The sequence below is a fragment of the Oncorhynchus mykiss genome, chromosome 26 (assembly GCF_057628025.1).
Source record: "Oncorhynchus mykiss isolate SJ-2025 chromosome 26, ASM5762802v1, whole genome shotgun sequence".
Classification (NCBI taxonomy): Eukaryota; Metazoa; Chordata; class Actinopteri; order Salmoniformes; family Salmonidae; genus Oncorhynchus; species Oncorhynchus mykiss.
The window spans coordinates 38126318-38143053 of NC_143047.1; the positions used below are offsets into that span (position 1 = coordinate 38126318).

General features: G+C 43.1%; 1 protein-coding gene across 1 annotated transcript; it reads left to right on the forward strand.

Moving 5' to 3' along the window:
* Positions 1 to 2076: 2076 nt before the first annotated feature.
* Positions 2077 to 15817, forward strand: LOC110526772 (RNA-binding protein, mRNA-processing factor 2a). The gene is made up of 8 exons (XM_036963721.2): positions 2077 to 2655; positions 5926 to 6003; positions 7396 to 7434; positions 7829 to 7891; positions 9134 to 9284; positions 10001 to 10149; positions 14605 to 14677; positions 14781 to 15817. The coding sequence occupies exons 1-7, from the start codon at positions 2596 to 2598 to the stop codon at positions 14668 to 14670; spliced, it is 606 nt and encodes a 201-aa protein (XP_036819616.1). The 5' UTR covers positions 2077 to 2595; the 3' UTR covers positions 14671 to 14677; positions 14781 to 15817.
* Positions 15818 to 16736: the final 919 nt, after the last annotated feature.

Here is a 16736-nt window from a genome sequence, read left to right on the forward strand (position 1 = left end):
CAATGCCAAGATCACCATGCGCAATGCCAAGATCACCATGCGCAATGCCAAGATCACCATGCGCAATGCCAAGATCACCATGCGCAATGCCAAGATCACCATGCGCAATACCAAGATCACCATGCGCAATGCCAAGATCACCATGCGCAATGCCAAGATCACCATGCGCAATGCCAAGATCACCATGCGCAATGCCAAGATCACCATGCGCAATGCCAAGATCACCATGCGCAATGCCAAGATCACCATGCGCAATGCCAAGATCACCATGCGCAATGCCAAGATCACCATGCGCAATGCCAAGATCACCATGCGCAATGCCAAGATCACCATGTGCAATGCCAAGATCACCATGCGCAATGCCAAGATCACCATGTGCAATGCCAAGCATTGGATGGAGTGGTGTGGTGTAAAGCTCGCCGTCATTTTACTGTGGAGCAATGGAAAGCGTTCTCTGAAGTGATGAATCACGCTTAACCAACTGTACAGTTTGGTGGAGGAGGAATAATGGTCTGGGGATGTTTTTCATGGTTCGGGCTAGGGCCCTTAGTTCCAGTGAAGGGAAATCTTAACGCTACAGCATACAATGACATTCTAGACGATACTGTGCTTCGAACTTTGTGGCAACAGTTTGGGGAAGGCCCTTTTCTGTTTCAGCATGACAATGCCCCCGTGCACAAAGCAAGGTCCATACAGAAATGGTTCGTTGAGATCGGTGTGGAAGAACTTGACTGGCCTGCACAGAGCCCTGATCTCACGCCCATTGAACGCCTTTGGGATGAATTGGAACGCCGACTGCGAGTCAGGCCTAATCGCCCAACATCAGTGCCCGACCTCACTAATGCTCTTGTGGCTGAATGGAAGCAAGTCCCCGCAGCAATGTTCCAACATCTAGTGGAAAGCCTTCCCAGAAGAGTGGAGGCTGTTATAGCAGCAAAGTTGGGACCAACTCCATATTAATGCCCATGATTTTGGAATGAGATGTTCGACGAGCAGGTGTCCACATTCTTTTGGTCATGTAGTGTACGTGAGATACACCAGCCACAGGGCATTTCTCCAGCATCATGCTTTGGCATAAACTTGATCTAGTTTTGCTTTAAACAATTTCAATATTTGTTCATCACAATCTGTTCATAAAGACCTGGTCAACATGAAATGCATATTATAAAACATAAAAATACGTATAGGATTCTGTATACTTCGATACAGAATAATTGTATTGATTCTGTACTATTAACTTTGATTAAAACATTTGACTAGTAATTAATGCAGTTTAAGAATGCAGTAGTAGTAATCTATGTTATAAAGAAAGAAAAACATGTACATTGATTTGAAAATGTGAATAGAAGCTCACTATATACTATAACAGTTAATACTTTGGGATAATATGTCATAATATAATTAAATTAATCGAAATGTGGTGTTATCTAAGCATTTATTCAGGATTTAAGTGAAATATCCCTGATCTTTGTCTTGAATCATATTTTCAGCAGGTGGAATCATTACCGTTATGCATTATACAGAAGAGCCTTTTAAAGAAAACAGACATGTGAAATATTTAGCCTAAAGTAGGCTTATATTGAATATCAACTTTGTCAAATTAAATTAGGCTAATAAAAGAGAATGTTTTATCAGTGATAATAAATCTTATTAGGCTATATAAAACAAATATACAGCTCACAATTAAATAATATTAGCCAATGATACAAAAAAAAATATTGTACTAATTAAAATGGCCTATAATATCACAAATATAAAATATAAATCATTCTATTCATTTGGTATTAAATTCTAAAGTATCTCAAATAACTGGCACAAATAATAGGTTTTACATTGGATATGTTTCTGGAATTCGATGGCTGGTGGGTTTTTTTTATAATGAAAGTTAAGTCAATTTGTATCAAACAACACTGAAATTGTATATGAAATAATCTTCCTTTTTTTAATCATGAAAATAATCTCAGTCATTATTTAAAGGCTAATTTGATTTGACAAGAAAATAAGATACTCGAAATGCATGTCAAACAACCATACCTTGAGATGTATAGGTCTATAATAAAATGTGTGGAATGCTCATTTTATAGGCAGACAAAAAGAGAACGTATGGGTTGATAAAATATTTTCTATTGGCTCATGGTCTCCAATAGAAACGGTGATGCATTTATGAAGGGGCTGGGTTTGACACCAGCTGAGGCGGATCTCCAACATGATTACAGCACACACAGGGCTGGAACATAATTGATGACCTAATTGCAAAACAGGGGAACGACCGCGGAGACGCGCTCCACTGAAAAAGTTTACTTGTTCTCCCACCAGATTCCCCAACCAAACGCAATTGATGTGAGCAGAGGTGCATACGAGCACTTCTTTCCCACTGTCGCACCTTCACACTGCACTTATCCACCTTAAGTTTATTTTAATGAATGATTATCTCTCGCAATACATCTTTGGATACCTTGGCTACACCACGAACTCACCTCGGCACATCTTTCTTGAAGTCTAAACGCCACCAATACTTCTTCAACCACAAGCGCACTTGGAAAATACTCTGAACTTCACATTTCTTCTCTAACTGACGCTGAAGTAAACCTCAACATGTCTATCACAAGTCTGAAGTCTGATTCCGAGACGAATAACGTTTCCATAGAAGAGGAGGTAAGAATATGGAGTTTTTTTGGGGGTCAAAAGTTCTGTATTATGTCTTTGTTTGGAACGGGTTGTGAGCGTGGCTACGAAGTCTAGCCTGGAAGAGATGTAGAGTAGCATGCAAATAGTTTTGCTCCCCAAAATTGCAGGCTAATTAATGATCAACTGATTCAAAGCACATTGCATGAGAATAAGGGTGTGAAGTTCCCTTTAAGTTATGGGTTTCTCACCAAAAAGTCGTGCGGGTCCATTGGAAGCTCTGAAAAGGGTGTGCCTCCGTTTTTAAATGGACGTTGTTTTTTGATTGCAAGTAACACAGGAATGTTTATTTTTTTTGCAAGGCTTGCTGTCTTTAAATTAGGCCTACAGTAGATTATTGTTATGGCCGTGTGAAATATTGTTTTAGACTATAGCCTAATTGCAATGACATTTGCGCTGTATTTCAGGATTTTATTTGGTTTGAACTCCCAAATCTATACAACTGCAATTATTACAATTGTAGATCTATAGGTTATACTTAATTTTAAGCATTTTAATATTTGTTTTTCAAATCCACGGTAGGCCTAAGAATTTCAGGTTTCTGTTCTGTCGCTGTATGGACAGACCCACCTAATTTCATATTACGGCGGATGAATTTAACAGTTCACACGATCGGCACCTAACAGAACATGAAACTTTTATGCCATAATACAGATTTCCGATCCTTATCTGATCTGTGGTCGGTAAAGAAATGTTCAATGTATTTCCAATCTTTCACTTTTTTTTTTTTTTTACTGTCCTCTCTGCACATTAACTGACTGGATCTACGAAATCCACTTGCTGTAGACTACATTTCTTCTACATTTTTATTTTATTTAACTAAGCAAGTCAGTTAAGAACATTCTTATTTTACAATGACTGCCTACCCTGGCCAAATCCTCCCCTAATAACCCAGAAGACGCTGGGCCGATTGTGAGCTGTCCTATGGGACTACCTATCAAGGCCGGTTGTGATGCACCGAGATGCAGTGCCTAAGACCGCTGTGCCACTCCGGAGTCTTTATCCCAATCACTTATTTAATTTTGATCCAGATTTCCGCCATATACCTTTAAGTATGGTTTTGTTGCCTTTGCCTTGTATGATTTAAGCCTACACACTTGATGCATTTTTTATTAACCTTCAACAAACATTCAATTGTCCAAGAAACCATATTGTTCTGAGGTTAAACCAATTAAAATCATTACATGAAATCTGTTTACAGTGAAGCTTACAGTGAAGCTTATCTTCTATTCCCTAGTCAGATGTTCTAATTAGTCCAATGAATTTGTCTAGATGGGATGTGGCTAACAGTACGTGCCTTAAACTTGCATGGGAGTTCTGTCGCCAGAGCACCTGAGAAATGTTGTATCCGGGCTGTGTTTCGCAGGCGCGGGTCAAAGGAAGGAAATGGTGTCACACTGTGCACTGTTGTCCACCGCTGTTCCTCTGGCAGTCCATTGTGCTGCACGGGCCACCCCACAGAGTGGGACCCAATGGCCCTTCTGTAGGCCTGTTTATTTCCTCAGCCACTGCAGGGTCCAATGGACAACATTACAGGCCCATGTTTGTTGAATTCGCATGTGGAAATCCAACCCGTTCTCCCTACTAAATAATGGCTGCATTTACACAGGCAGCCCAATTCTGATTATTTAAAAATAATCTATTGTTCTTTTAGCCAATCAGACCACCTCTGAGAAATATCTGATCTAAAAACATAATTTAGTGGAAAAATGTTAGATTTGGGCAGCCTGTGTAAATGCAGCCTGAGTCATGAGGGGCTGCACATCACTACTTTGTACTTAGATGGTCTCAAATTTGACATTCCTCCAGTACTCACAATTTAGGTTGTTTATTGTCGCCATAGTACATCCTTTGTTATTGTTTTTTTTATACTGCATGTTCAAGGATTTGGGCTGACATCCGGGGGGGCTTGAAGAGGGAGCATTCCTACAGTAGCCTAGTCATTGATGTGTTGTGGTATGGTACCAGAGTAGTGTTGCAAATTGATTTTTGTCCCACCACACCAAACACAATCACAATGCACAGGTTGAAATATCAAAACAAACTCTGAACCAATTATATTAATTTGGGGACAGGTCGAACAGCATTAAACATTTATGGCAATTTAGCTAGCTTGCTGTTGCTAGCTAATTTGTCCTGGGATATAAACATGGAGTTATTTTACCTGAAATGCACAAGGTCCTCTACTCTGACAATCCACACATAAAACTGTAAACAGAATAGTTTCTAGTCAACTCTCCTCCTTCCAGGCTTCTTTTTCTTTGGACTTTATATGGTGATTGGCAGCTGACTTTCATAAGGTGCATTACCACAACTGACCTCAGTTCATATTTCAATCACCCATGTGGGCATATGTTAAAAACCAATGAGAAGATGGCATGTGGGTATATGCTTCTATAAACCAATGAGGAGAAAGGAAGTGGCAGGACCTGCAGTGTGTTCTGTGCAATGATTGAATAATGTGTGAATTTATTTTGCGTACGTGACCGGTGTGGTCAGCATGTAAGCAAGTGGTATTGATCTTTATTCAGTCAACTAGGAATAGGTTAGTCTGTTAGGAGATGAATGTAGGAACTGCCATTTGTCCCGCACAGAGACTTTTAGAATTAGTGTTGATATTAAAAACTGCATCAGAGGTGGACAATCCTCCTCGACCGTCTGTGTGCAGGTTTTTGTTTTAGCCAAGCAGTAAAACCTGATTCCGCAAATTCTTTAAATCAAGATGGCGCTCCATTTTCAGGGCAAAGTTTATGTGCACGATATCCCATATGTAAACGAGTAGAACCTGGCCAATGACTACGTCCTTCAGACACGATTCATATATGTATGCATTATGCCATTTAGCAGACGCTTTTATCCAAAGTGATTGTCATGCTTGTCTGATATTTTATGTATGGGTGACCGGTTTCAAGCGCCATGCTCTACCAACTGAACTGTACAGGACCACTTTCCATACAGTCTTCTCATTGTCATGCTTGATTCTATTAATGTCTAAATATTGGTTTCCTATCAAATAAATGGTATTTTGAATCCCATGCTCTGGACAATTTTTCAAGCCATCTAGCTGTATTTTACCTATCGGAAAGCATTAAATGTGCAGACGTAGAATGCTGATTAGTCGATTCTATCCATTCCGTTTCTATGCATTTAACCCTGTCCGATAGGCGAAACGCGGATTGATAACTTTTGAATAAACGGGGCCCTGGAGATACACTATACTGTTTTTGTTTTGTTTTCCAGGTACGAACACTTTTTGTTAGTGGCCTGCCAGTGGATATCAAACCTCGTGAACTGTACCTGCTGTTCAGGCCATTTAAGGTAAGCATGAGATCAGTTTCTGAGACGATGGAAGAATTTGGCCTCTGTATTTAACTTGTTGTCCACTGCAACGGAGACGGCAGACAGTCCACTCCTGTCATTGGCTCTTCTGTTCTGTTTCCTGCATTTTTATATTAAAACATTTTATAATGAGAATAAACAAAATGCATATCAGTAGTATTGTCATTGTAACAGAATGTTTTAACAAACATCTTCTTCATCGGGTGCTAACCTTAGTTTGACGTTATTACAAAGCAGATGCCCATATGATTAATTATATATTGTTATTACCTTCTTACAATACCACAGAGGACTCCAGAAATATTGAAAGTAGTAACGCTACATCACTGTTCATCTACACTAAATTGTATATTATTAATCAACATGTACAGTTTCATTAACCCTCCCTGACCAAAATGGAAGTGGTATCCCTCACACATGGATGGTCTTGTGGAATGTGTAAATGAATAGCACTGCTATTGGCCAACTATCCCAGTGACCCAACTCCCCTCCAGGTCAAGAAGATTAGGATTCATCCATTTCCTTTCATGTGTGATTCATGACAAGCTTTCAAAGCAGTTCTATGAAATCACTGAAACCAGTCCATTCTCCGCCTGTTTTCATAGATGAGTTTCCATTGGATATATTATTTGTCAGACTGGTTGTAGTCTGTACTATCTGCTGTTGTATCATTCTGTATATTGGATCTGAAGCTTTATTTTGGCAATCGACCTCCCAACCCTTCCAGCTTTCTTTTTCTACACGCAAAGATATTGTAGACAGGTTTTTTGTCCTGGAAAAAAACACAGGCCCACATGCTTTTTAGTGATTTGTATGAAGCAAAGTAGATGGGATTCAGCTGCCTCTGTTATTAGTTGTATGCATTTAGTGTTACATTTCTGTTGAAGGTGGTTTGCATTTCCTGAAAGGACGAAAACACTCCGAACCTAACATCGTCTTAAGTTGTTTAATTTCCCCATGTCTGTATATCAGGATTAGAAGACTTCTCATCCATCAATACCAGTCAGGCTCAAATCTCCTACATTCCCCAGGAATCTGACTCATACTGACATCCAAACCAAAGATTTCTTGGCCCGTTTAAAACAACTAAAAATGATTCACATTAATTCACTGGTTGTTGAACAGCCTATGAAGTTGGTTGAAAGATTTCAACAAACGGAATAGTTCAGGAGAAGGCTGGAGCATCAGTTAACATTAAATACAGTTGGACCTATGCAGTAAAATATAATGGGTTCCTTTTAAAATGAGACAAATACCTAATTACAGGTCTGTGGATTTCTCTATTTTTTTTATCAACATATCTGAGGTGAGTGAATGTCTGGCTTCCTGCATGTGACTTCATAGTTGTTAATTGGATGTCTTCTCTTACAGGGTTATGAGGGTTCACTGATTAAGTTGACATCAAAACAGGTGAGATGCTTTCTGTTATTACTATAGGGGACTCATGGCCCCAAATGAGGGCTTTATGAGGAGACCTTGGATTGAGTGGCATTGTTCAGTTTTCCTACCACCATTTGGGTAATCAAAAAGTGTTACATGGCTAATTAACGTTGGATTGCTAACATTGGTCTAGTTAATAATTTTTCAATAGGAAACAACCTTCCCATGCAGTTGCCGTGCTTTCATCTTATAATATTAAACCTATGTGGCTTAGCTTCTGTTGTGAATTGTCTAATGCATTTATGATTCAGTCCCATTGTATTCTGACCATTTACCTGAAGTGTACTTGGGCAGTCTTCCTGTGCTAACCTGTTGAGGTGGACATTAGGGGCCCTTTGTCTCAGTGTTCTCTCCTCTCTTCCAGCCAGTTGGGTTTGTCACCTTTGACAATCGGACTGGAGCCGAAGCTGCCAAAAACGCACTAAACGTAAGCATCAGACCAGGCGGACAGTTGACAGTAGCCGTGAATAGTTGCAATGTCTTCATCCACCCTGGACACAAGGATTTTGCCCAAAAATGTGTTGCTTTGGTTCTTTCTGTGGTATATAGCTACATGGTAATGCTTTGCGTAAAGCCTGCATTGTGCTTAATAACTTGGTATAATCCTTTTTAGAAGTCTTTAGAATCATTAGAAGATTAGACCTAAAGGTGGCATACACAATCATTATGTAATCGAGTCATACAAAACAGAACTGTCATAATGCAGGCTTTAAGTTAAGAGTTACGCTACATTTTTGACTCAACCTCTTCTGTCCTGTTTCTAACCTATGAGGTATGGTTGGGGGGGTTTCACTGCTGGGCTAACGGAGTTCCTCTGATCACTCAAACAAAGCATTTTGTCTCTTACAATTCAAGGGCAGGGCCATTTTTGGAAACAGAGACCAGAATCCTGTAGACTTACGGTAGTTAACTTTGGTATAATTGGACACATCTTTCGTAATACGTTATAGCTCTCCTAATTTGCATATCACTGCTTAGCCATATAAATATATTGTATATAGAGCTACATTGGTAGTGTTTTGAACACCTTCTGTAATATAACTTCTTATTCTGTCACTACGTAGCCACATTGGCTGTATCTAACACAGCTCTCATAGCATAGTCTTCCTTATAGGAACATCACAGCCTGTAGCCACGTAAGCAGTCTCGCACTCACACACACCAACATACTCACCTGCATGTGGGCACAATGCTTAGGGCACAGAAACACAACCAGGGTCAAACACATCCAAGGCCAAGTCTTTCACAGCTTCCTCTCCTCGTTTCCTTCTCTCCATCATGAAAGGGCTCAATATGGTGGAAGTAATGTGCTGAGTACCTACCCAAACCATGTGTCCTTAAGTAGTCATGGAAAGGAGCGTACTAGTGCCCTGTGAGACTACTTTAAAAAAAAGTATGCATCCTTCCACCTTATCCTGTTTGATGTTGTCACTGATCTGATGCGGTTGGATTGGTCAAGACAAAAGGGAAACTTCACTTTTCTTATCCAGTCACGTATAAGATCAGTGGTTACCTTAATGAAGGTGGGGGGGAAATATGCATTGGACAAGTATTGGAGCGGGGCCAATGGAGAGGGGGTCATGTAAGGCTGTTGACACACTTGCCCTAGGCCTGGACTCACCTAGGCCACCTTTACAATACTGTGTCCCCGTCCCGTCTCTCCTCTCAGGGCATCCGTTTTGACCCCGAGTGCCCCCAGACCCTGCGCTTAGAGTTTGCTAAAGCCAACACGAAGATGGCAAAGAGTAAGCTGATGGGCACACCGAATCCCACTAATATCCACCCTGCTCTAGGAGCTCACTTCATTGCACGGGACCCATGTAAGTTGTTACGGCTTCACAACACCACTCTAGCCTCGACCCACACTCTCACCACTGTGCCAGTTATTCCCCCTTTTCTCTTGCTTGGCGCGTTGCAGTAAACCCAACAATTGGGTGAAATAATCTAACAACTGAAGACTAACTCACCCGCCACATGCATGAGTCATCGGACTGTAGAGTTTAATCAATTTTTTCTTCAATCCAGAATTTCTCCAGTATCTGTGCTAGTCTGTCTCGGCCTAGACTGCAGGTGCCCCCTCTCTTGCCCATTCGCCTGCTTGTTGTCCCTGGATGGGAGGGGTGGCACTGGAGGGCCCTGGCATTAATGACCTTAGTGCAGTTTAAATGGTACTGCGATGACTTCTACCGGGTTTAGTTATATTGTTTCCACTTAAAGATCTACAATGTTATGACTGTAATTGCTTAACTTCGCTGACTAAGTCAGCCCAACATAAATACTTCATACTTTCTATCAGGAATATTCACGCAAAGAGGAAAGCAAGACAATGACGTGAACTGTAAAGTTAAAGTAGGAACATGTACTGTATCGTGGATTCCGTAGGGTTTTGAGTGCAATGTTCTAGTTGGCGGTGATTTCTGCCCATTCAGTTAACAGCCTCTAAGCACTACTGATAATGTCAATGGGGGCATTTGAACAGATAATTGTTAAACCCAATACTGTTTCCCCGGCCCTTTTACCTCCTGCACGTTTCCAGATGACTTGACGGGGGCGGCATTGATTCCAGCGTCCCCGGACACGTGGACCCCGTACCCCCTGTACACCACGGAGCTGACCCCCGGGCTCCCTCACGGCGCCTTCGCCTATCCTGCAGCGGCTGCTGCTGCTGCAGCCCTCCACGCCCAGGTACGGGACCAACTGTTCTCTCTTCCCTTTAGTCCTTCCATCTCTCCACTCACTGCAGTTCAGTAAGAATGGAAGCCAATAGGTCCGCCCTTGTGCTCTTGACATTCTCCCAGAGACTCATTAGCCCAGTGCCAATTCAATGCCTTGACGCCATCCTTAAAGGTCGACTCAGCAATACAACGCCATCAAACACGTACGCATTGACGTCTGCAAGTGGGAAGTCACCCCAACAGAATTGTTGGCTCTTTTGCGCACTTGAGGCAGGTCCACTGGGATGAGCTGTTAGTTGCATTCTTGGCAGATCTGAATTTTGTTTTCTGTGAACAGGAAATTGCCCCGCTATGTGTATAATATCATATAGTCTACCTTTAACGCTCTGTTAAGCTTCAAACTGACTTATACCACAGAGGAAGTTATTTCTGACTCACTGAACTAGTAGCCTCCCCTTCTCTGTTCTCTACGCTAGTAGCCTCCCCTTCTCTGTTCTCTACGCTAGTAGCCTCCCCTTCTCTGTTCTCTACGCTAGTAGCCTCCCCTTCTCTGTTCTCTACGCTAGTAGCCTCCCCTTCTCTGTTCTTTACGCTAGTAGCCTCCCCTTCTCTGTTCTCTACGCTAGTAGCCTCCCCTTCTCTGTTCTCTACGCTAGTAGCCTCCCCTTCTCTGTTCTCTACGCTAGTAGCCTCCCCTTCTCTGTTCTCTACGCTAGTAGCCTCCCCTTCTCTGTTCTCTACGCTAGTAGCCTCCCCTTCTCTGTTCTCTACGCTAGTAGCCTCCCCTTCTCTGTTCTCTACGCTAGTAGCCTCCCCTTCTCTGTTCTCTACGCTAGTAGCCTCCCCTTCTCTGTTCTCTACGCTAGTAGCCTCCCCTTCTCTGTTCTCTACGCTAGTAGCCTCCCCTTCTCTGTTCTCTACGCTAGTAGCCTCCCCTTCTCTGTTCTCTACGCTAGTAGCCTCCCCTTCTCTGTTCTCTACGCTAGTAGCCTCCCCTTCTCTGTTCTCTACGCTAGTAGCCTCCCCTTCTCTGTTCTCTACGCTAGTAGCATCCCCTTCTCTGTTCTCTACGCTAGTAGCATCCCCTTCTCTGTTCTCTGCGCTAGTAGCATCCCCTTCTGTTCTCTACGCTAGTAGCCTCCCCTTCTCTGTTCTCTACGCTAGTAGCATCCCCTTCTCTGTTCTCTACGCTAGTAGCATCCCCTTCTCTGTTCTCTGCGCTAGTAGCATCCCCTTCTCTGTTCTCTACGCTAGTAGCATGCCCTTCTCTGTTCTCTGCGCTAGTAGCATCCCCTTCTCTGTTCTCTGCGCTAGTAGCATGCCCTTCTCTGCGCTAGTAGCATCCCCTTCTCTGCGCTAGTAGCATCCCCTTCTCTGCGCTAGTAGCATCCCCTTCTCTGCGCTAGTAGCATCCCCTTCTCTGCGCTAGTAGCATCCCCTTCTCTGCGCTAGTAGCATCCCCTTCTCTGTTCTCTGCGCTAGTAGCATCCCCTTCTCTGTTCTCTGCGCTAGTAGCATCCCCTTCTCTGTTCTCTGCGCTAGTAGCATGCCCTTCTCTGCGCTAGTAGCATGCCCTTCTCTGCGCTAGTAGCATCCCCTTCTCTGCGCTAGTAGCATCCCCTTCTCTGCGCTAGTAGCATCCCCTTCTCTGCGCTAGTAGCATCCCCTTCTCTGCGCTAGTAGCATCCCCTTCTCTGCGCTAGTAGCATCCCCTTCTCTGCGCTAGTCGCATCCCCTTCTCTGTTCTCTACGCTAGTAGCATCCCCTTCTCTGTTCTCTACGCTAGTAGCATCCCCTTCTCTGTTCTCTACGCTAGTAGCATCCCCTTCTCTGTTCTCTGCGCTAGTAGCATCCCCTTCTCTGCGCTAGTAGCATCCCCTTCTCTGCGCTAGTAGCATCCCCTTCTCTGCGCTAGTAGCATCCCCTTCTCTGCGCTAGTAGCATCCCCTTCTCTGCGCTAGTAGCATCCCCTTCTCTGCGCTAGTAGCATCCCCTTCTCTGCGCTAGTCGCATCCCCTTCTCTGTTCTCTACGCTAGTAGCATCCCCTTCTCTGTTCTCTACGCTAGTAGCATCCCCTTCTCTGTTCTCTGCGCTAGTAGCATCCCCTTCTCTGCGCTAGTAGCATCCCCTTCTCTGCGCTAGTAGCATCCCCTTCTCTGCGCTAGTAGCATCCCCTTCTCTGCGCTAGTAGCATCCCCTTCTCTGCGCTAGTAGCATGCCCTTCTCTGCGCTAGTAGCATGCCCTTCTCTGCGCTAGTAGCATGCCCTTCTCTGCGCTAGTAGCATGCCCTTCTCTGCGCTAGTAGCATGCCCTTCTCTGCGCTAGTAGCATGCCCTTCTCTGCGCTAGTAGCATGCCCTTCTCTGCGCTAGTAGCATGCCCTTCTCTGCGCTAGTAGCATGCCCTTCTCTGCGCTAGTAGCATGCCCTTCTCTGCGCTAGTAGCATGCCCTTCTCTGCGCTAGTAGCATGCCCTTCTCTGCGCTAGTAGCATGCCCTTCTCTGCGCTAGTAGCATGCCCTTCTCTGCGCTAGTAGCATGCCCTTCTCTGCGCTAGTAGCATGCCCTTCTCTGCGCTAGTAGCATGCCCTTCTCTGCGCTAGTAGCATGCCCTTCTCTGCGCTAGTAGCATGCCCTTCTCTGCGCTAGTAGCATGCCCTTCTCTGCGCTAGTAGCATGCCCTTCTCTGCGCTAGTAGCATGCCCTGCTCTGCGCTAGTAGCATGCCCTGCTCTGCGCTAGTAGCATGCCCTGCTCTGCGCTAGTAGCATGCCCTTCTCTGTTCTCTGCGCTAGTAGCATGCCCTCACAGCCCCTCTCATTGATTCTCACCAGAGAATAGCTCCCACTGCTTCCTAGGTGTCTGGGCCTGAAAGCTGCAAGTGTGACGGGAGGCTTTAATGCATCCCCACCTTCAGAGTTCACTTCCTTCCTGTTAAGTCCATATCCAGCCTCACACAGTAGGGCCATTAGGGAGAGGAGACCATAGAGATCATATTAAATGACCTTTTCTAAATCGATGGAGACACACCTACCCAGTGGTGGAAATGGACTTCACTCAGGAATACCCAAGTAGGGAGGTTTGGGGACAGACTGATGGACGTATCGCCGGCCACATAGTTTACACCTGGAATCCAGGGGCCACAATCTGTAGGATAACATTGAAACGTTACATCTGTTCATTACATTTCTAGCTGCAATTCGGCTTCATGTCAGAGGCGTGTTCTTTATATATTTCTATCCGAACCTTCAACAATGTTGTCCCCTGTTGAACTAGGCCCTGTTCTAAGTGGGTTCCCCCTCAATTCCACCACTGCTTCTGTGAGACACTTGTGAGGAAACTAGCCCATGATAAAGAAGCCAGCTATAGGACCCTTCAACCAGCCTTTCCATCTGTGTGCTGTAGGAATGCTCTCACTGCAAACTGAGGCAGAGAACTGTCTGAAGTCCTGCCATTGCTAGCTAATTGCGGTCTAAGTGCTGGTGTTATGGTACAATGGGCCACACTGCAGTAGTCAGGCCCGGCAAGAAGAATGGAAACTTTCTGCCACGGGTCATTTGAAGTTCAACGCCAAGCTCACTTGTGTAATGTATGAACATGGTGGAGTGTTACCCTGTGAAATGGGCAGCTATTGTGTTTGTCATTGGGTAAAACAACCTCAGAAATGTGTGGTATTTACTGGGAGAACTGCCGGTCATGACAATCTTCTTTGGCGGTGATAACTTACTGTCCACGTCCTTGATTGGAACAGAAGCTTTTCTGTTTGAAATGGAAAGGAGAGTTCCTAATTGCCATCTGATGAAAGATCCCTCAAATGCTCTGAATTTGATCCAGCCAACACTCATGTCGAATGAATGAGGGAAATACACTGAACTTCGTATATTTGCCAAACCACCAATGAATTGTAAGTCTCCAAAACCAAAGCTTACCTTACATTTACCGGTAGTTCACCCTGTCATGGTCAAATTTCAGGTGTCTTTTGTTTGAAATCCTAAGGCAATAACTCGTATACAAAGTATGAACTGTTGTTCCTGTCAATTTGTACTGTGCCATGGTGTATCTGTTTGACCTCATTTAGTCCAACCAAACTAGTTGGACCAGAGGTATGGAAAGGTAGTTGTCAATCAGTTGCTTTTAAGATGGAAATGTTGATCACATGGAAATGAGACAAGCAAGCTATTCCATGAATGTCGTGTTACGATACTGTTCATTGTCATAGGGCAGCTGTGACCCACATTCCTATGGTCTTTGAATGACCACTGCTTAAAGGGACAGTTCATCCAAATCTCTGAAATGTGTTATCCTTTTAGCGCTTTTCAATAGGTGACAAGACTTCAGTCCACAATTAGGATAACGTTAATTTATTTCCCTTTCTGTCTAAAGTCTTGTTTCCTACAGACCTGCTGGGAAATCTCACTGGATGCGATCAATTGTTATTGTCTGACTGGTTTCTTTGGTCTCTCTAGATGCGCTGGTACCCTACTCCATCTGAAACTAACCAGCCAGGATGGAAGTCCCGGCAGTTCTGTTAGATATATAGTGAGTATCTTTATACAAGTGCTTTCATCAAGTTTTTCAGAACATACAATATGGATTACATTAAAATGATTGAAAATTACTTTTGTCCAATTTCCCCCTTCAGATGTATTTTGGGAACCATACCTTCTCCGTCCAGTTGAAGGGAGGTTTAACTGAGCTCGTCATTAATTTAATCAGGTTTATTTAATGGACAAATGTGCATTACAGACCTATTCATGTTCTCTGGAGGGGTCTGAACTGACAACCTTGCCATCGACAGATTGAGCTGATTTCCTTTTGGCAACTATTCCGGTACCATCTTAGCACTTCCAAACCTCACGTGAGCCAAGTAAACGCCATAGCAAATAATGACCTGAAGAGAATAACATTCTGAAGTTGTTATACATTATAAAGCAACTCCTTGGGTTATGGCCTAGAGAGCTAAGAGTTCAGTCATTGCATGTTGAAGTATTTTTGGCATGAATTAGAAAGCAGAGTTCTGTGTCCTTGTTTTTCTTAGTGATTGTGTTGCTTCTTTATCTGGACCTAAAGTCTAGACAATGAATCCCCTTTGCTTCCTGTGTATTCCTGGTCTTACCTGTGAAAGATGGACTGTTGTGTAGATGGCTCCTCTTGCATGGACCTTGTAGAATGCACCCCTAGGTTCTGACAATCCCAGTCTCTCCCAAAATATCAATGTCTATAAAGAGTATATTTGAGCAAATGCAAAGTACAAGTATTTTTGTACTTCTGTTTAATGTATATTTATGCATTTTGTGCTACTAAATAATGAACGTGTGTTTGTTTAGGAGTATTTTGTGTCTTGGTGTTTTGATCTATAATCCTGTAAGTACTTTAAAAAAAAAGTGCAATTGTATTTGTTTGAGGGTCTACTGAAATATTGAAGAATTCTAACAGTGGCCCATGTGCCATTTGGACTGCTAAGAAATTGATTGCTGTAAAATGTTGATTATTCAGAATGTGAAACTGGACTACAAACATGAAGGGGTTGCTTTTGGAAGCCATTTTTTTTAATGGTTTAGCAGGATTTGGTGGATGGAGAAATTTAAGTTTGCAGTTTAGAATAAGTTTGTCTCTGTATCTGCTGAACATGAGATGTACAACTGTTCCCATTTTATGAATTAAACAAAGTGAATGCAATTATTTTTCTGATTGAATTAACCAGGTCTAAACTATGCATGTCCTTTGTGTGTTATGCCTAAACTATGCTTTCGCTGACTCACTTTACAGTACATCAGAGCTTAATTTCAGATGTTTCCAGGTCAATTATACATTTTAAACGTACTATTGTATTAGTCTCTTTGTATTACCAGTAGAGCTGACCTACACCACCCACTCTGCCCTCTGAAGCTGTTATGTGTTTCTGCCCAACCAAGCATGATGGCTTCTCAAGGGATTAAGTGGCCATTTTCAATAGAACCAGCTGCTTATGTACATTGGGTGATGCACTGCTGGGATTCTGTCCATTTTCATGGTCTGTTTTGTGGCCAGAATAAGCATTCATGGTTTTCAATTCAATTTTGGCTTATGACTAGTTAATACTTTCTGGTCCCCAGGAAGGGTAGTAATATCATTTGAACTATGATAAACCATAAGTCTATGAAACAATTTAACGTTAAAGCTAAGATGCTGACTTGTCAACACAAACTAATCCACATGGGGTAGAAATGAGAGTACCAAACTGCCTTTCCTGGCCTGTTCAGTCAATACAAATATTGGTTGTAGGCACTCTTGCTCTAATGACTAGTCGTCTCATAATGGGTGAAACTGATTTCAGCAGCGTACTCTACACAACCTTGGATGTGGTTTGTGATCAAACAGGATGAAACACTTGATCTACATAAAAAGTAAAGAATCAGTAGCTTGCCCCACATTACAGCAGCTTGACCTTCAGGGAAACGGGACATAACACAAGACCTGTGCTTTTATGCAATAGAGTTGATTTGACAGGATATCAATGACGCCTGCTGTGACATCATGCATGCTATGGATTAAGGACAGATGGGTGCTTCGGCGGCCATCTTCTGCACCAACCAAATCTGAAAGTAAAAGGTAGCAG